This window comes from Parasteatoda tepidariorum, chromosome 7, assembly GCF_982258835.1.
Source record: "Parasteatoda tepidariorum strain Cologne lab strain chromosome 7, Ptep-v5.0, whole genome shotgun sequence".
Lineage (NCBI taxonomy): Eukaryota > Metazoa > Arthropoda > Arachnida > Araneae > Theridiidae > Parasteatoda > Parasteatoda tepidariorum.
In genome coordinates, this window is record NC_141761.1 from 44,802,751 (window position 1) to 44,825,062 (window position 22,312).

Genomic DNA, 22,312 nt, shown 5'->3' on the forward strand with positions numbered 1-22,312 from the left:
TTAGTTATTATTTATGAATTTATTTAATAGTCGAAAATGTTTTGCATTGTGAAGTATAAATTTCCCCCCCATTTTTTAAGAATGCAATTTTAAATGGCAGAATTTGACCGAAATCGGTCAATGATCCATTCACCCGATTTCGCTCAAATTTTGTCACATAAAATTACATTCTTTAAAATGATGCGAGAAATTATAAACCTCACAATTCTAAATTGTTTTGACTATTATTAAATAAAATTACTACTAAAACTATTTTCTACATTCTTGGATAAAAGAATCTCATAATTGTAATTCTTTTTATTTATTTTTTAATTCGTTTAAAAAGTTTGTGATATAGCGAAATACGTAAGATTAACATTAAGGATCAAAACTTTGGACCACTCTGCTGACCGAACTATTGGGACCATATTTTAGGGATCAGCAATAGGAATTCGTCGATAAAAGGGTATATTTATTCGGAAAAAATGAGTTTTTGTGAGATTTAGTAACTTAAAATATAATCGGCACTACTCATTTTAAGCACTTTACACTGATATCTGGGCAATTGAGCTTGTCAAAATATAACTCAAATATGTGCACTTTTTTTCGTTTTTAATTTTTCAGAAATTTTTTTTTTAAATTTTTTCATTGTCCTAAGGTGCTGCCGCACATCAATGACTGGTGAACCGAAGTTCTTCTTTAGTCTATCAATATTTTCATATCCCGAATGTTTATAAAACAATTCTTTTAAAACGACAAAAATGTCCATTTTTTCATCTAACAGCTTTGTGTCTTGTAGGTGAGAAGAGAGGCGAAAATATCAGTTTTCTTTCACATAAAGAGAAAAGATAGCGATACGCTGTATCCAACTCTAATTTGTCTACTCAAGCACAAGCTAAAAGATAAAGATCTCGTGATAGATAGTCTAAAACAACGGATAAATAATCATGATTTAAATCAAAAGTAATGCAAGATTAGCGAATAAAAACTTTTAAAATTGCATTACATTTAAAACAAATTGAGATTTCGAAAAAAAAAAAAACTCGCGTCGCCGCGGAAGAAATTTCATGGTTTTTTTCACTCCAAGTTAATATTTAATAATCTAGTCTGAATTTCACATTGTTCTACACACTTTCATAGTTCTAATTCTTACCTTTTTTGCAGAACAAAACAAAAGTTGAATTCCAAAACAGATATATTGGCGGTGCTTACAATTCTTTAAAACAGAGAGTAACGTGGATAACACTATCTTGTCTCCCGAAATTTATTGATAGCGGAAAATAAGGATTGCTGTGAATTAAGTTTCGCTTTTGATTTCATAACTTTGCCGGACCAAAAATTTCCATCTTTTTCAAGCCACTACACTCAGCGGGCAGTCGTAAACCCATGAAATTGGGTCGGCCGTTAAACGACGGTTATAAAATGAAATAAAATACTCAGCGGGGGAAGAAAAAAAAAAACTACTAGAGCTCCATTTCTTTTGAAATAATCGCATTGGCGTAATGCTTTCCTTAAATACTATGATGACCCGCCATTACATGCATATTCACACAAGCACCTCTAAATTGAAGAACTCAAAATACTCGTTTTATTTGCTTTAAAACAGCTTGTAAATAAGTACATTCTGTGAAAGCCGTTTAAAAGTAAAGTTATATAAGTTGAGGGGAATTCTTTACGTCACTTATTACTGACTCCTTAATAAACACTTAGAGGTCCAACCATTTTTTTTTTTTAAACTATCAGCTATGAATTTTGAGCTCCCACTTATTTAGAATAATTGTCTTTCTGTAAAGACTACAGACCTTATTTTCAAACTATTGTTTAAAACTGAAGGAGACAATTCGGCAGATCCTTATCCTAACTTTCATACTATGTACTACAATTTTTTTTAAATATAAGAGGATACGCCTCTTGCTCCACTGATCGGCAGTGTAGAGGTGAGACGGCACCGATAACAAAGAGAAAAGTTTTTTTTTTAAATGAATTGATAATGACAGGCACCTTAGTGGCCTAAGAAAAAAATATCAGGATACAATTTTTTAATAAAATCAAGAAATTTTTTGGAACACACATATAGCAGATTACATGCCGCTTAACATATTTATTTGTAGGAAGTAATTTACCGGATGACCATTCATTTCACCATTAAAAAATTCTAATATGATTAACGCATTGTTGATTGGATGATTTTCAAAATCCAATGAAAGAAATAACAAAACCTCAACTGATAAGATTAATAACTGCATTAGCAGAAAATTATTAAGAGCGTGGAATCCATAACTATAAAAATTTGACAATGTTTAATTGTAAGTTAAGTTTCGCTTACATAAAATGGGTATATTCCTAAAAAGTTCAAAACAATGAACCCTGCAGACAATGCCTGAATCGTGTAAATGTAAAAAACTAATGAGCAGCCTTTAAAATATCGCATTTTGCGATTTTAACTATTATTATTAATTTAAATAAAAAGAATACCGCAACAAAATCCAAATATTACTTTAATTCTTCAAATCCATTTTAAAATCCGTATTAGTATTCGTAAATAATAAAACATTCTGAACACGTACAGGAGAAAAAAAAAAAAAAAAAAAAAAACAGGAATATTAGTACTAAAAATCAAGACAAATAAACAGAGAAAATATTTTTCGTCAGGAAAATCAGGACAACCGAAAGTACGCATTGCACACGAAAGCAACTTAGAAATCTAACTACAGTGGGTGATCGGTTAACGAACTGATCGGTTAACGAACAAATCGGTTAACGAACACTTTCACGAAAGATTTTTGTGTTCGGTTAACGAACACATATTCGGATAACGAACACTTTCAAGAAAGATTTTTTGTGTTCGGACATCGAACACATATTCGGATAATGAACAAAACGAATTCTAACGAACACTGCTCGGCCTGAAAAAAAGTACTATTAAACGTTTGCTATCATTTTGCACACAAAATAAGATATTTAAAGCATGCTTAGTACTGATAATAACTAAATGAAACTTGAATTAACAATGAATTTAAATTTAAAGGTCATTCAATAATTATTATTATAAAGCTTAAAACACTTCTCGGTTACCACTCTGAGAATCCCAGAGCATTAAAAAAAATTCCATAATTAATAACAAACTGCCAGCAATTTGGATATCGAATCAGAGGGCATGGGTCAAGCAGTATCCTTTCAAAGAATGGCTATTTGAAGTTTGTCCGATCATCAAGGACTACCTTGATGCCAATGACTTGCCGTTGAAAGCACTGCTGCTATTGGACAATGCACCAGGACACCCAAAGGATCTTAAAGATAATTTTTTGACAGACTTTCTCTGGCTGACAGTTCAGTTTTCACCTCCGAATACGACTTCGCTGATTCAGCCGATGGATCAGGAAGTCATTGCGGCTTTCAAGAACACTCGCGCGCTGTTTCGTCGGTGTTTTGAAGCAAGCCAATTCTCCTCAACAATGACTTCAAAAAAGTTTAGGAAAGAAAAATTTGACATTCTTGAAGCTATTCGTATCATTCAAAAGGCGTGGTCAGAAGTCACACAGCGACAGTTGATTTCTGCTTGGCGGAAGCTGTGTCCATCCTTCGTTTAAAGTGACGGAGATGATCAGGGAGGATCATTGGACATGTTCTTCAACGCCACATAAGCAAAAAATGAAAAGGACTAGCTGATTAATATGCAAGACTATATGTATGTATTATTTTTTTAAAAACTTAATAAGAAATTATACATTTTTTTAAATTTAATTTTTAGGATCTCCAGAACGAATTAATCGATTTCACATAGAAGTCTATGGTGAATCGATGATCGGTTAACGAACAATTCGGATAGCGAACATAGTCTTGGAACGGATTATGTTCGTTAACCGATCACCCACTGTACTACTGCTCAATTTCACTCTTTAGTCAAGAACGACGTTTCTAAGTAGAGGTGGCAAGTTACTCGAGCATATTTTTCCATGAATGAGGAAGTCGATAAATTTTCATTTGAAAGTTAGTGGGTGTAAGAGGTGTTTTCAAATATGTCTGGAAGGTGGAAAAGAGTTACATCATATCACTCTATTGGATATTTTTATAAAAATGAAATTTTAAAATATGCATATTTTTAAGAAATTTCGAGCATCGTATTAGTTTTAGAGTCAGTCCAGTTTTCTAAAAATCTGAGTTAATCTTTCTAAAATAAAACACCGGAAAAAAATAATCGAATGAAAAAAAACTCTGAATTTGATAGAATAATAAGAACACTATAATTACCTGTTATCTTGTTTCTCTTAATAAATTTTTTAATCTTTATTATCTAGAACGCGTCATTTCCGAAATTACTGCGAATTTAGGTGCAAATGGTTGAAGGCCCTGGAGCTCTAATATGGAATAAGACTAAAGCTAAATGAACAAGCGATGTGAGCTCAGATAGCAAGTACCTATAATTTTGATAGATTTTTCTTCTTCTTTTCTTAAAAAGGAAGAAAAAAGAACTAGGAGGTTACGATTCAGCTTCCCTACCTCCGAAACAATTAACTCAATTCATTTAAAAAAGTTAGAGGTTACCAAACTTGCTTGTTATTTCTAGCCAATTTTCAGAAATGCCAGCGCACGTTCTTTTCAGCTTGTTTTGCTTATTCACTATGGGTTAAACAACCAATAAAGCGACAAAAAAAAAACATTTCAGCAATATTTGTTTGATAAAAAAGGCAATTTTACTATTTACTTTAAAACTAATAATAAGAAAAGAAAAAAAGCACATTCATCAACACACAAGAAAGAGTACGAGCTTAAAATAATGTTTCCTCCCTAAGCATCTTGATAAATTAGAAAGCGGCACTTGACGAGAACATCACTTGAATCAGGATATGTTAAGACGTAATTTAGTCTCGACAAATATTATTTTCGAGTTCCTTAAAATTGGCGATAGAAATGGGCTACAGCAGTGTTTCCCAAACGTATGATTTTTGTGTACCCTATCTAAATTTTTCGTAACGCTGTGTAAAACTAACAAAAAAAAAAAAAAAAATGAATGTATTTTTATTAAAAAAAAAATTGCACAAAAAATCACAACTGGCTATTGACATCACTAATTATTAACTGTTAACTCTGCAAAAAATAGCCAATAGAAAAATACGTAGTCGTAAATTTTCATGGCTAGCTTTGTTTTTAAATAAAATTTCTTGAAATTTTCGTTTATTGCAAGATATTTCGCATAAGAATGCGTACCTCTGCTAAACTGTTCCCGTACCCCTGGGAGTACGCGTAACACACTTTGGGAAACACTGGGCTACAGGTGGCGTAAAGCAGTACGGCAACACTTTGCATGCTTTTATCATTACCGTGTGGCGTCAGAGAAGGAAGTACGTTCGTTTCTGACTTGATTTTCAAATAATCATTTAAGTTAGAAAACTATATGGAAATTAAAAAAAAAAATATTTTTAACAATTAAATACGAAAAATATCGTAGTACATTTCGATACAACTAAAAAGAGGAAGGGTCAAAGGCATAGAACCGGTCTTCTCCCCAGATGGCGTATTCGAGCGTTGCGATCGCCTATACACCTTTCAATATTACTATTATTTTTTAGTACACTGTTTGGCCATGCGTTCTTCCAAAAAACCTGGGGAAAAAATAAATTCTCCTAATAGTTTCCATTACATGGTGGCCACTCAAATCAGGTTTTCCAGTAAAAATCTTAAAATTTCCAGGTCAGCGTGTTTTTTTTTCCCTTATGAAGTTTAGGTGGGTACAAGAAAAGTTTCAATATTATAAAGTATTTTATTTAAAATGTTATTTATTTAATATATCATTGAACAGATGCGGAAAAAGTAATATATTTAGCTTGTAGAATATATTGCTTTTAATGAAAAAAAAGTTTTTTTTAAAGAGTTAAGTAGATGTTGCACAAAATAGTAAATAAAGAGTGACCCAAAAAATCGTTGGATAAATACTGTTTAATATATTTTCATTAAGCAAGAGAAAATAATTGCAGGGGATTATACATCAATAATTTTTTTAAATTTATTTACATTTCATTATAGAGCTATTTTATATTGTATTTAATCCAAACATTGCTCTTTATAAAATTCATTGATATAATTTCCTTTAAACCAGTATTTAGTCAAATGTTTGAATAATGTTTATTTTGTATTAGCACTATTATTTTAAGAGACATTCAGTATTCACAAAGGCAAAATTGTCAAATTTCTTGTGGCATACGTCAGAAAAAAAACAAGATAAAATTCTTTAAACTTTAATCTTTTTTGTTTTGTTTTTATTTTTCTTATTAGTAATTAGAATATTTAAAGAATTTCAATCTAACCACACGGTTTCTTAGTTTAGATTAGGTAATTGATTTTGAAACTGGGAAATAAATTACAGGTTAAGGACGTAAAAAATTAACATAAATTTCTTAGAAAAATATCTTATAAAACAAACTAAGTTTATAATCATCAAATTTTTATATTAAATACTTAACCTATCGAAAACAATTTGTTTTATAAAAATTGATTATAATAAAATCAAATCAAATGGTTTAAATTGTCGGTGTCGGATGTAAATCATAAGAAAGTAAAAATGATTACTCACTTACAAACTGTTTTAACTCTGTGAATTTGTTAGTAATTTAAATGTAAACTAAAATGTATTTTGAAGCTGACATTTCAATAAAAAATTCTATGCAGTTCTTAACTTGAAAAATATGATCTATAATTAATTTCAAATTTTTTACTTCACTTTCAGACAACATAAGTCAGTGCCTAATCAGCTTTTTTCACTTCAGTGTTATTTTTTAAGTCGGATAGAAATTTAAGTTAATGATAATCATTATAATTACTGAAAATTAATTACTAAAAAAAGTTTCTTTTTATAAATAAAATATGTTATAAAAGGTTAAAATGAAATCCAGAAAATTAGCATCCATACAACAACAATGGTTATAATTTTGCCATTAACGATTCAAGAAAATGAATGATTGGTAGGTTTTGCTCAGAAAAAGTAATTCATTGGATGGGAAGAACAAAAGCTTTCAGAAAAAGAGTGCAAGATAGAGAATCTTAATGCAAGCAAGTATTGCTAAGTTGACGATATTTCAACTGTTTAACAATAAACTTCCATCTAAATAAAATGGATATAGCGAATGGTAAAATAATTTAAATTAAGAAAAAAAATTCCAGCTTTTCTTTTAAATTCCCTGATAATTCCAGATTTTTAAGGTGGGTGGCCACCCTGCATTAGAGAGTTAAATCTATGGATAAAAGAAAAATTATATTAGGAGTGCTTTTTTTTTGGTGGTTATCAGTTTTATAAATCCCAATTAATTTAGTATTACAATACGCGAATTTTCGTTAATCTATCCTTTTAATCAATGACAATGATCGTAATCCAACGCGTTTTATTTGCGCAAACTTCATCGCAAATCTAAAAAAATTTTGATCGCTTTTTCGGTCGTATTACGCATTCCTATGGTTTTTTTTAAATTACAATATTTTTAGCACAATACGAATCACTCTTTTTGACTTGCTTAACTAGTGCCGATTTTATCGAAAGAAAAATTATTTTTTGATCGTTATTTTGGCAGTTATTGCTACAAGGTTCTCCCGATATTCGAAAATATATAAGTGAAAATAAATATTAGGTTAATGTGCCGATATTTTTAACACGCTATTATGACAACACGGATTTCGAATCAGGCATATAAATAAGCAGTTTTTAACGTGCTTTATTTGATAGTTTATCCACGTGATGCAAAAAATCATGATATTTTTAATACTCTATTTATATTACGTAAATCAGAGGTTTTTCGATCATTTGGTGGTTTAGAATTCAATATTTTAACATATTGATTCTCATTTTGCTCTATAAGGGTTTTGTTCTAATTTTAAACCCTATCAACTTCATTTAAAGAACATTTAATACATTTTTAAATTTAATTCTAAAAACATTTAAGTTTTTATTGTTAAAATTTAATTGAAATGGACTTTGTATAATGCAATGTGATAAAAAAAAACCTTTCCCATTCTTTTTATTTATTTTAATTGATCTGCATTTCTTTTTTTAACCAATAAGAAAGGAATATTGCTTTTTAAAAAAGCATCAGTTTTGTATTTTTTAATTTTAAATGATTAAAAGTATTTACTTTTTTGCAAACATATTACTAACTATAAAACTGCTTAACATTTACTATAATTGCTGACAACATGTCTGTCTAAATACTTGGGTATGCGGCCTTTCATTGGTCAATCTGCTGTTTACTCCTATTTAATATCTAAATGTTTCTTCAACATTTTTCTAAAAATTTGCACAGCATATTTTTACTTTCGATAGTTTCTGCATTATGAGAGTGAGATGTTAAATACAGTTTAAACCAGTGTTTCCCAACCTTTTTTGTACCCTGCCCCACCTAAGCCTTTCTAAAATTCTTATGCCCCCCCCCCCTATGTAACATATACATAATTTTTAATATTAAAAAATCGAATTGTTCACTTAAGAAACTTAGGAAATTGTTAGCGAAACAAAGTAAGTAAACTTTCAGAACATATAATGAAAAACTAAAAATCAAATTCGAAATAATTTTAATAAAGATTTTTCTATAATAATTTAATATTTTAATTTAGTGAGATTCTTGCCCTTGATGCTTGCTGCACGTAGATTTTATCTTAGGTTCCAATTTGGTTAGCTTCAGTCTCAAGTCTCCCCGTTGTGTTATATCCAGACGATTTGCTTTTTTTACCAATAAAATCATTTACAGCACTAAATCCACATTCAGCTAAATATGAAGATGGAATCGGTAACAATAGTTTTCTTGCACATTTGATTGAATTTGGGTATTTGTTTTCTGTTTCATCAGGAAGCCATGCAATCACTCCTTTCATATTAAATAAAGTTTTAACTGACTCATCATTTTGCATTACTGCAAGTTCTTCTTGATATATTTGATATATCAGACAAATCCACTAACATGGACTGCAACATCCATGTTGGAAAATAAATTTGTTTTAAATCAGAATATCTTTCTTTTAAATCAGCCGATAGAATTTTCAGATGATAGACAATAACAAGAAAAGTGGTATCATTTACTTCACATTTTTGGAGCCAATGAAACTGTTCAAAGTTTTTGTTAATATATTTCTGACATAACTCAATAAGGGTAATGAAGCCAAATATCTTCGCTTTTGCATCAACAAGAGTTTTATTTGTTCCTTGAAGTTTCTTATTTAATAAATTGAGTTTTTCAAAGATATTGGCTAAATAACTCACAAATGCTCTACAAAATAACTCACAAATGCCATCGACTCTTAACAGATACTTCCTTTCTGGTTTGTCGCTTAAAAAATCCATAAGTCACATAATATTTATTGACCGCAATTATTTAAGAATTTGCTTTTTTCTTTCGATTTTGTCAACGAAATCTTGCATTGCATTTAAATGGCCCAGAGCAAAAGGTTTAAACTCATGTCGAGCCCATTTTTGAATTGCCCCCCGGTGGGGCGTGGGCCCCACGTTGGGAAACGCTGGTTTAAACTATGGGTGTAGAACCTGCGGCCCGCAAAAGCTGCCAAATTTTTTTTTTCAACAATAAAAAAAATTCCAAAAATTTTAAATTGCACATTTGAGTCATCACTTTTTGACGAGCTCAATTTACATAGATCATACTGAAAATAAATCTATGTTTCTGGATCTGCTTTTTCACCGTAATTGCTTCGGTAATTCGAATTTGAGTAATCACTTTGTCTCGCTTTATTTTTGCCGATTTCATCTTAAAACCAAGTGATTTTTCGATTTTTTTTTTTTTTGCAGTTCCTTTTTAAATTTCCACGTGGTTTTTAAAATTCAGATACATTTAATACGCTATTACAACATGTGATTTTTAAATCGTGCATTAAATATTTTAATCGCACACTTTTTGACTCTTTTATTTACTCTGATTGCATCGTAAAATTACTTTTACCACTCTTTTCCACATTATTTTGAAAATATCTAATTTTTACTTACAGATCATTACAACACGCGTCTTTCAAATCGCATATTTAAATAATCATTTTTTGAGGCGCTTTGTTCGTACCGATTTTATTGTTAATTTAAGCTGTTTTTCGGCAGTTAATGTGTTTCATTTCCATGTGGTTTTAAAAATTCAGAATTTTTTTACGTCATATGCGAATTTTAGACATATAAATAATTGCTTATTAACACGATTTATTCGTGACGATTTTATCGTAATTTAAGCGATTATTATTTTTTTTTGGAACTATTGCAATGTTCTTCCACGTGATTTTGACGATAACGTTTTTCTTCCTGATGATGCTACATGCGAGATTTTTTTATTTTTATCACGCATTTAAACAATCACTTTTTTTGACATAGTTTTGTGTCGTATTTCATCACCCATCTGTTATTTTAACACAATGTAATTGCAACATGAAGAATTTGAGAAGTGTCGAAAAACGTGACTCTTAAAGATGTTCCACTTGTTTCTAATTTCTTTTAAAAACTTGTGAAACTTGGGTTATTTTTTTCCAGGAGAAAAAAAAAACGCTTCCTATTTAAAATTCATGAAACCTCAAATAATTAAAAAAAAATAGAAATATTTGAAGTATAATACCATATAAATATTGAATCTTATTTATACTATAATTGTTTCATTCTGTGCAGATAACTTTTTTATTCTTAAAGTTTGAGTTTATTTTAAAAAAGGCTTATGCGTGATGACAAAATGAGCGAAATTTTGTGGTTACAAAATATATAACGCCCCAAGTTCAAAATATCGATATAATCTTTAGTTTTTCTTTTTTCATACAAAAGCACGTTCTAATTATGTGACCTACATCTATATTAAAGCTGGTAATATAGCACTGCTAATTACTCTTCATTTGTCTCCACAATAACATATAGAAATGAAACTTTTTAGTTTTTCTTATTAAATTAACTGATAAAGAATATATGATCCCAAATTTGAGACACCCATCTTGGTAAAAACATTTATTACTGCAATTACCCCTTATCTTCCCGATAATTACTAATATCCAAAAGAATTTTTTTTTTTTCTCTATAAATCTCGTAAAGAACACATGGTTCAAATTTGAGACTCCAATTTTGTTAAAAACGTTGTATTGACCACCCCAGTTCATACAAAATATCGAAATGAAACTTTTTGGTTTTCCTTTATTCCTGAAAAAGGATTGTATGATTTAAACTTATTTTGATTAAAAGACGTAAGACTTCTACCTTGATAAAAAAAAAATAAACTTTAACGTTACAGACAATTAAAGCTATTTACCTCATTAGTTAAAATAACTTAGTTTTTCTCTTCATTTGATAAGGAACACTTGGAAGTTTGTGACTTATCTTTGTGAGGAACTTATTCTATTGGGGGAAATTACCCCAATAATTGCAAAATATCGAAATTAAATAAATTTATCACAAAATACATGTGTTCCAAACTTAGTCTAACTTAACGGAAAGTGTAATAATGGGTGATGAGTGAGGGAATTAGCCAGAGCTTTTCTTTGATATATACAAATACACAGTTCTTTTCTTTCAAATGAAAGCGATTAGACATTCACTACATAGGGATTATAGTGAAATGTTTTTAGTACACTCTGAAAATAAAAAGATATTAGTCAGCAACATAAATTAAATGGAAAAAATACGTGCAGTTTTATAAGACCATATTTTTAAATTTGCATTAAAAATAAATCATTTTTTGAAAACTGAATTATTTTAAATAAAACAAAATATTCGTTATAATTTGACTAAAATGAATTACTTTTCTTAGAAGAAAAAAAAACTAATATAAAACACTAGAGGCTTATTTTTTCTTTACTCAATGCCTTGTATGATGTTATTTTAATAAAAAATTAGTTATAAGTTTAAATTAAAATCAATTCCAATTGAAAGCCAAAAACATCTCATTTCAGTAACAGAAATGTACCAGACATTGGACAGTGAGTTTTGAAAATAATTTTGCATAAGTACTTAGATAATGTGAATAAATATATATAATTGTTTATTTAGTTCAAATATTGTACATATGCTAGAAGAAAATTAATTTTTATCTGTTTATGAAAATAAAGGTATAAAAACTAAAACCCATGAAGAAACCAAAATCTATATTAAGTTATAATTGTTGAGAATAAAAATATTAAAATTTTTTCCAGAATAATTAACAAACTAACAAGATACACCGTCCTTATCAGTAATGAAGATTATCTCAAGAACACCAATTTGCGCTTACAACTGCAGACTCACTTTGCAGACTATATGCCTGTTTTTCTTTGCACTTCAAACGTTTTTTAAACCTTTTTGTACATTTCTAGCCCGGTAAGCATACTGCAGACTTTTATGCTTTTTATTGACAGGTTTTAAAGGATCCACATAAGACTACAGTACAACAGCTATTAACGTAAAAAATATTTTTGTATTCCTTTGATAATTAAAATTAAGATTTTTATAAAGCCAGTTACAATAACTACATCTGGATGCAAATAACTGAATAACAAAATCATGCTGTTCTATCCTTCTCCTACAAATTTGGAAATATTTGTCGCACCAGCATATAAAAATCAAAAATATTTGGAAAAAAAAAAAGTTCACTAAAATACTTCTAAGATCAGTCAATCTGCTATCAGCAAAACATGAAAAATTAATATCTATCAGTATTTTTACTACAAGAAAATAAATAGGCATGCAAATTGCATACGCACGTTAATGACATTTTTTAGCTCTATAACTTCTAAATGGCAATTGATATTTTTTTTACATGTTGCTAGACAAAATTTACTTTTATGAAATTTACTTCTGCTCGTTGGCCTTTTTAATCACCATAACTACTTTAACAGTTTGTTTTAGATTGCCTAGATTAATTTGAACTGTTGCTGCTCACCAAATCGTTCTGTATGTTAGTCAAACTTAGTATAATTTCTGGAGCATTTTTCTTAAATGACACTCCATTAATATGCATCATTTAAATTCTGTGAAACCCGATTTAAATTTCCCTAAGATAAATGTAGAAAAAAAAGCACACTAACAAAGTAGGCAAAAAAAAGTTAATATAGTTAGGTTAAGAAAAAATAAAGTTGATTCAATGAGCAATGTATTTCTAGCAAAAATCTTTGTTGATCAAGCACACCTCTTGTGTGGTAAGTATTAAAATTAAAAATAGTTCTAAACCTTGTTAATGGCATGAGTTTAAAATATTTTTAGACTGAAAATGAAGCAAATCCTACGTATTATAAATACAAAATTAAGTTAATAAGCTTATGTAGCCACTTTTGAAAATTTCAATCAGCTTAAAAAACATACTTTACAGCCATCTGCATGGCAAAAAAGTCATGCAACAGAATAGTTCAAATTTAAGAAAATTTTTCGATTAATTACATTTTCCGTTATATATGTTGTTCACACATTCATATTTAGAGACAAGAAATAATTTAAGTAGAAATCAACATTTTTTTTAAGTAAAAGCTCTGATATACACGTTGACGGAATTTTAGTAAAAAATACTTTAATGAATAAAAAAGAATGCTTTGGTTTAGTTTTAAATTACAAAGCATAAAGTTCCATAAGTGGATGAGATATTTCGTGCATAGTTCAAAAACTTCCCAAGTTTCAACAGAAGAATCAATCCAGGATAGTAATTCAGAGGGCAAGGAAATAAATACTATTCATTTGGTACTGTTTACAAATAAAAATGTTAGATTTATATTCAAAGCAACAAATAAAAAAAATAAATAAAAAAAAAATTTTTTTTTTTGAAAGATAGTTTATAAATTTTAACTCAAAAATATTTTAATTATGTTATTGACCAATTAAAAAGTCAAATGAATCAAACTGAATTCTGCAGAAAAAGGTCTTTTGAAAAATTATCAAAGGAGTAATGCTAATTTTCCAACAATTAGCAGTAGCAAATTTATTTTATATTTAGTTTCATTAAAAGGTAGTATGGCATGAATATTGAAGCAAGAATCATATCAATTAAATAATATTTTTTTTTGGTGCAGATTTATAATATCTAAATAATATGAAGGATTTGAAAAAAATTAATATTTTACAAAAAGAAGCCTGAGCATGTTTAATTACTTAAAATGTTTTCAACTTAATATTAAATACAAAGGTGATCATGCTGTTTAAAGTTTTTAGAAACAGATATGAATTGAAATGCTATTTTTTATTATTATGGGAAAAACTTTTAAAGTTAAGAAACGCACTTGAGTTTTGATGAACAAAAATATTTCCTATGAAATTATATTCTTTAATTTAAAGAATCATAAAAAAAAACATTTTTTTTTTTTTAAATTTATAACAAATTGGAGCTTAGACAAAAATAATAAATCAAGGGGTCTCTTGCTTCAAAAAATTAGGGTGCTTCTGGTTTAAAACCAAAAATCATAACACTATAGAAAAGGCTATAAACACGAAGAGGTAGTGTTTGTATAATAATTTAGTCTGCAACATTTCAGGGAATTAAATTGACTTATTTTAAAAACTGTCAGTTGTCAATGAACTGAATTTTTAAAATCGTATTTGCACAGTAAAATCTCATACCAATAATTAAAATATTTGAAGTTCTTTTAACAGACATTCACAGAAGACGGGAATTGGATATGATGCAATAGACAAATTTGTTGGCATTATTTCTCTTTTATTGTGTTCAAGTTGTACAATAGATGAAATGAAGTAGTCAATATGCAGGTTGATAAAAAAAAAAAAAAAAAAAATCAGACAATTTTTAAGATGCTATTTACAACACTTAGTAGTAACAGGAATGTCTGCTTCTACGCGATGAAGTATCAGGTGAAGACATACGACACAGTAATTCCCTACCAGTTGCTGCCGTTTCTGTTTAAATGAAAAAGGTTCACAAATTATACAATAAAGTTGATATTTGCAGAAATAACAGTTGAAATTTTAGTACATAAGAGGAATGTAAGCTTTGCTTGAATGTCAAAAAGTCAATGCTCTTAAAAGATGCAATCAGTATCAGTGACTATCACTTAATATCACATATAAAAGTATTAACATGAAATCCATTAATTTTCATAGTTGAATGAAGTTCATTGAAAAATAACAAGATCAGCTCAACCAGCTTCGTAACAACTGTGTTTAATGCTACAAGGGCTGTGTTCAATGCCACAATTTTGTGAACTGGATCTTTTTTTGAAGGAATTGTTGAGAATGTAAATTTTGGGAAATCAGTAACTTGTTGACAATGTATCTTTTAAGCAAGTAACAGTATCAATCCGTAGGGTGAGATAATGAAAACAATAAATTAACCCTTTATGATGTGATTAATAAGATTTAAATCTGTAGATTCAGAAGATACATATTTGTCAGCTACATAAAAATTTCTCCCTAAACACAAAGTTTACTCTTCATGTAACCACAAACAAGATATACAGGGTTTGACAAAGTCTTGCCCTTTTAATTTGGCAACATATCAAAAAATTGAAAATAAGCAACACTTCAACTATGAAATTTAATTAAAAATGTGGGTATTGTTTATACATGACTGTAAATATCTGTTGTTCATATGCGATACAAAAACCACAGTAGGGGGGAAAAAATAAGAAATATTTCAAATTCATTAATAAGATTATTTTAGGAACCATATTTTGAACATTTTTAAATGAACATTTAAGGATGTAATTGATAACACAATTTTGTACAGTCCTTTGAAACCCCAGGGGTGCAGATTATGCAGTTTGGAAGGAATGAGGTTCAGGTCTAGGGAAGCATTAGGTCAGATTAAAAGGGAAAATTGTTACAAAATTTTTGGTTGTAAGAACTTTTGAAGCAATTTTTTTATTATTTAATATTACGACACCGTATAAGAGAGATGGAAAAATTAATTAAATATTAAAATATCCATAGTTGATTTTCATTTCTTATCTTTCTTATCAATACGGTCAAAATATATAAATTACTGTCTAAGAAGAACATTTTCTGCTAAGTCAAATGTATATAACTTTAATTTATAAATGAATTAGTTTTACTTATTAGTTTGAAATTTTTAAGTTTATAAGCAGAAACTTAAATTAAGTGTTATGAATTATTACAATTTCAATTTTTTAATTTTTATTATTTTTAACAAACACACATACTAGTTGGATTAATGAAAGAAAGAAATGATTACTTGTAAATGTAAAGCATAATATGCATTTTAAATTAATTTTAAAATGCATAAATTAGTTTTAAACTATAAATATATGTTCATAAAATGAAATGCACATATTTTTTTATGGTGCACGGTGTGTTCATTAACATTTGGCCAATTACTTTTCACCGAAATCCTTACTTTTTTGGAACTTGAATAAATTTCAATAAAGAATAATCTAAAATCTTATTTTTAAATATACAATATTAGAAAGAGCTTTTACACATATTAATCAAATTTCTGAGAGGTACCTATTTCGTGAAAATTTAGACATAATTTGAGAAAATTAAAAAAGTCAACACACAAACATTGTAAAAATATGGATTTATCGTATCCTACGGGATACAAAAATAAAATTTGTGAATGTATCGCTAAATGGTAGTAAATTTAACTAAAAATTTTACGTTCGAATTCTAAAAATGTATTCAATTCAGAAGAAATATTAAATATGTATTATACATCTGCTGATGTATTTTAAAACTCTGAAAGGTATACAGTCCAAATAATTTATTTGGATTAGTGCAGTGTGTATATATCACATTAATGAGGTCGTACACATAATGAGATCACACGTGACTTAAGTAATGTGTTAAAATTTAGCAATTTTTTTTAAAATTATGTACTTAATTTTTATTACATAGTTAGTTAATTTGTATTAAATTTTGTCTGAAAAAAAAAAAAGCTTTGCAACTTTAAAAAAAAAAAAAAATTCATAATTTTAGAGAAAATTTATAAACTGTACTGGACAAATATTTGACCATGAGCAGGGCTTAATCCAGGTCGATTTTGGTACCGTTTTTCGGTAAATTCACAAAATTTAAAAAAAAAATAATCGGTACCTTCACAAAATTTTTAAAAAAAATCGATACCTTCACAAAATTTTTAAAAAAAATCGATATCTTCACAAAATAAAAAATCAGTATTTCAACAAACTTTAGAAAAAAAAAACGCATCTTCGCGAAAATAAAAAAAAAGTTCGAAGGAATTAAAGTGCTGAATAGTTTTCCGAGCGGTTATTATAATTTTATCTATGTATTCTGTATTTCTATTATTTTTTCCACCATTAATTCAAAAGTAAAAGTTAGCACAATATCAAAATAATAATTTCTTAATCATAATAAGTTCAATAAATTTTATTAGTAAGTAAGTTAAAAAAATTTTTTAAACTTTATGTAAATCTAATTTTTAACCATGATATTAATCTGTATAGTAAATTCCATAATTTCTATGCTGGCTGGCTGCATAATTTACATTGAATTAATAAATGGAATTAATCTGCAAGCTGTCTTATAAGCAATTCCTTGCGCAATATGTGACTGTTTTTTTATAGTATTGTACTCTTTGTATACATATGTAGTTTTTTTTTATTATTTTTTTTAGGAATACTAAATTTTCACAAAAAAAGTTTTTTTTTCACGAAAAATTTTTTTTCTTCACAAAAATAGGTACTAGGATTGAAAACCTGGATTAAGCCCTGATGAGAATCTTCTGCACCCCAGTTAAGCACATTCTTTAATATGTACAATATTGCAGACAAGAATCATAGGTGACACGATATATATTATGTAACTGATAACTACAGAAAAGACAAAACTGAATCTTTGCCAAGTCTTTTCTGACCAAATATTTTGTTAAGCCACAAAAAATCATTGATTATCTTTTATGAGCTAAAGGAAGGACTGGGAACAGTACTAATTTTTGGAATAATCCATCCAGTTCTTCATTTCAAGATCACAATCCCTTTTGGGTAATAATTTTTTTCATTATTTAAAATACACTAGTTAAAAATTATGCAAACATTTAATTTCTGCCCAGAAATTTAGGAATTCTATCTACTGTTCATGGTTCAAATTTTATGTTTTCTTGAATGCTGGGAAGCAAGAAAAGAAAATTACACTTTACTAAACTACACAGCCGTGAAAATTTTAATACAGTCAAACCCCGTTATAGTTTACCTTCAAGGGACCTAAATTTCAGTTCACTTCATCTGTTCAGGAAAGAATTTTAACTAACGGTTCCAAACTCCTTTCCATTATACATTATTTAAATGACCAATCAAATGAAATACAAAAATGACTGAAAAATAATGCACAGTAACAAATAATGTGTTAACTTGCTTTTATTTTTAATTACTCTTTGTCTTGTGTACAAAAAAAATAAATTAGTAATCTTTAGCTAATGCAGGGAAAAATTTGTCCATACATCTGCCTGGGTAGGCCTTTATTTAGGGATGGAAAAGTGAAAGAAGCTAACAAGAAAAAATGCTTATTGCTACATTCTACTCTATAGATGGTTTCAAAAATCGGTATAAGAATTTATTTTGAAGTAGACATTTCAAAATTATTTTTAAAAAAAATAAATAAATAAATAAATGAAGAAAAAAAAAATCAGTTGAAGAGAGAAAAAAGTTCAGAATATAAAACTTCCTCACTCTTTTAGTTTACTATATCCACAAAAAATAACATACGTGTTTAGCAAGGCACGGGACCGAACATTTCGTTCGTTAATATATCCCTCACCCCAAAAAAATCATAAAAATTCAACCAGTTGAGAATTCTATTATTATTCAATCGGTAATTTAATTTTTAAATAGAATATGAATAATAAGGCAGTATTCTTAAGGGATGGCTGCTTTTTACAAAAATGGCAGAGAGGCAATTATTAGATATCAAAGGACCAGGGGAGGCAACTTAAGTCTTGGGAGAACACTGACAGAGGGGAAAGAGCACAGCAGATGCAAGCTAATTACAATTCCTTTATTTTAATGAATCAATAAAATAATGACACCTGAAGAACTCAAAAATTCGTCTTTAGTTAGCTTGATTCCCAATTTTAACCAGAGATCCAAAAAAAATTATGAAACTATATTTGATTAAAATACAGTTTAACAAGCATCAGTGATAACTAACAACCAATAACCTTTGTTTCCCTTATTAACATAATTAAATTTTTTTAAACATTTAGTTTAAGAATCTCAGTGACCCCAGAAGCAGAAAGGGTCTAAAACTGCGACGTGCGTCGCAGAACAAACCAAGTCCTGCAGAACAATTTGCAGGGGTTTGTCTAGGTTTTTCTGAAAGGTACCTATTTTGTGAAAATTTTGACATAATTTGTGAAAAATTATATTAAAAAGTCAACACAAAAACATGGTAAAAATATAGATTTATTGTTTCTTAAAGGATACAAAAATAAAATTTTAATATAAAGTATTTTGTGAAACTGCCGTTTTTCCTAAAGTTGAATTTGTGAAACTACCGTCTTACCTAAAATTGAATTTGTGAAGGTACCGCTAAACGGTAGTAAATTCGACCTGGACAGACCCCTGATTTGTATCTTGAATAAGTGACAGCGTTTTCCCGCGACCTCCCGCCTCCGATAGTTTTGTAGAACAATCCCCAACATTCTTTTAAGGCAGCCCTTATTTTAATTTTCGGCTCTTCATATCATAGGCATTTTATTAATAATTCATCATCATCGTCATTAGCAAAATTTTGTACTTCAAAAGTGATTGAAAAAGTAACAAATCAAGAATGTTGGTCTTGCTTTAAAAAATAATGTAGTGTATTTGTGCATGATCCTGTATTTTAATAAATGAAAATATAATATTTTAACGTTAATTTGACCTCTTTTTGCTGTGAAATACTTGCAGAACATTTGTATAAATTAATAAGTCCTGTTGCAGAACATTTGAAAATATTCTGTTTATGGGTCAGTGACTACTTCATAAAAACTTATTTACCAAGCAACCGTAGAAGCAAAGATTTCTTTTGTTGAATTTCTTTTCTGTTAGGAAAAAAAAGATTTAAAAAACTTAATATGAGTGTTTAAAATACTGAAATTGAATGATTATGTTCAGTTTCTTAAATTTAAAACAAATCATTAGGAACTAATACCACAGTATTTGATGTACAGTACTTTCATACATATCTAATTCACGGAAAGTCAAAACGAAACAACCTAAAGTACAATTCAAAGACTTAAATTACATTTTTCAATTGTAAAACTAAGTGCATCTAATTACACTCAATATTATTAATAATAAATTTAAAAATACCTTTGACCCATAGGAGAGCGACTCCTATATCCTCCAGAACTTCTATCACTTCCACCTCGGCTGTAAGGTCTATCATAGCCTCCGCCGCCACGACCTCCACCACCACCATAACGTGAACCGCCGCTGCCTCTGCTTCCTCTGAAGCCGCCACCTCCTCCTCCACTTCGGAAACCAGAATCATAATCTCTACGACCACGGCCTCCTCTAAAGCCGCCACCCCCTCTTCCACCACGTCCTCCTCTACCTCGACCACGAGAAATATCACATCGGATTTCTGATCCATTAATTGTGGCTCCATTCATTTCTTTTATCGCTTCATTAGCATCTTCGTCATCCTCAAAGTCAATGAAGGCAAATCCAGGAGGATTTCTAGCTACCCAAACTTTAGTCAAATTTCCAAACTTACTGAATTCCCTTTCAAGATCTTCTTTTTGAACATCATCACTCAATCCACCAACATACACACAGGCAGGAGACATCTCTAACACCTAACCAAATAATTAAAATTTAATAAACTTCAAAATCATACATGGTTAGGCATAATCACTTCAACTCCTCTCGAGTTACAAATACCCACTTTTTAAGAATTATTAAATTTAAAAATACTTTGAGCTCACTTATTTGGATTCAACGGTTAGTTGCAAAATACAAATACTTACTAAAATCAGGATCAAAATGATTTAAGACTTAGAATTGTTTCACTTATGAAGACCTAACATTATAATACCCAAGATTGCAATGTACTACTGCATAATGATACTAAGTTGAGGATATATACAGGTATAAAACTTTTTACATCACCTATACAGACAAATGCTGTGCGAAAATGGTTTTAAAATGGATAACCTGCTAATAGTAATATCTGACAATTACAATGAATAATTACTTTAAAATTTAATTTTATTTTCAACATTTGATACGAATACATTGACAAGTTTTAGCAAGCTAAATGTTGTCCTTTTATAAGTTAAGTTTGTTGTTATACATTGTAATCTAATGATTGATGATTAATTTCTAAAATATTAAGTTAAATAAACCTTATCTCAATTTATGGACTGTCGAAAGTTTAACTATCCTGAAGATACTAAATTTCGAGAAAAAAAAAAGAAAGAGTTAGGCTATAAAGTGAACAATTTAAAGTTTCAGTGATATACACTTAAAAATGAATTATAAAATTAGCAAATTACTCCCAGATCCCAGCGTCCGGCATAAAATTGACGAATTTATTACTTTAACTATAAAATTTGTTATTTCAGTTTAATTTATGAAAATAATTAAGACTAGAGGGTATTTCAAAGTCAAATACTAATCAGACGTAGTTAAACGCATAACAGTAATTTTGGGCAATTTTTCTTATTTTTTAAATATTCGGCTTGTTACACTTGTTTCAGTCTTACAATCTTACCAAGCCGATTTGAATACAAGATCTAGAAATCTGATATAAAGCAAAACAACACAGTTTACAATGAAAATTTAAAAACGCAGAGAAGTAATAAACACCGGTCACAAGCAAAATATAAATTCAAGACAGTGCGAAAGTAATTTCTAATATCATTGGCAGAAAACTTAAACATTGAGAAGCTGATCAATTTATTTGTAACTTACTTTATGAGATTTTAGGATTTAAATTTCAGGAATAGACAATTTTTAAGAACTATTTTAACAACGTGAAAATGGCGCAAAGATTAGATTTTTGATCATCATAAGGATACAGATACGATTAAGAAACAGTTTAATAAACCATTTTTTAAGGTAGCATCCCCACTACATGCTAAAAAATCACATTTGCGAGACAAGGAGCTCAAACCTCGCAGACTTCGAACGAGCTAGGAAGAGAAAAATGACGTCATTTTGACGTCACGTTTCTACTCCTAGGGAAAACCTGAAACCTCGCGCTTTCGAACGGATTTTGCTAACGGGCTGCGATCTTCATTTTTCCTCCCATCTATCGGAAAGCTTTCACCTAACAATTTGCTGGTGAAAGCGATTCGAACGTTCGAATAGGATGCGTTTAACGCTGGGATTAAATTAGATTTCCGATTTCAAAGATAATTTTTACCCATATATTTTATGATTTTTTATAATCATTTACCTAGATATTTTATGAATATATTTCAGACATAATTTTTTCTCTCACAAATTTATT

The 22,312-nt window shown here is 29.0% G+C and overlaps 1 protein-coding gene across 2 annotated transcripts; it reads right to left on the reverse strand.

The window, feature by feature from the left end:
- Positions 1-14,579: 14,579 nt before the first annotated feature.
- Positions 14,580-22,001, reverse strand: LOC107446462 (uncharacterized). 2 transcript variants are annotated; one of them, XM_016061128.5, is made up of 3 exons: positions 21,772-22,001; positions 20,167-20,654; positions 14,580-14,797 (listed from the first exon to the last, which is right to left on the reverse strand). In XM_016061128.5, exons 2-3 carry the CDS (start codon positions 20,643-20,645, stop codon positions 14,779-14,781), a joined length of 498 nt encoding a protein of 165 aa, XP_015916614.1. In that variant the 5' UTR covers positions 20,646-20,654; positions 21,772-22,001; the 3' UTR covers positions 14,580-14,778. The 2 variants fall into 2 exon arrangements, with proteins under 2 accessions (XP_015916614.1, XP_071039624.1); XM_071183523.1 differs by lacking the exon at positions 21,772-22,001 and adding an exon at positions 21,572-21,695.
- Positions 22,002-22,312: the final 311 nt, after the last annotated feature.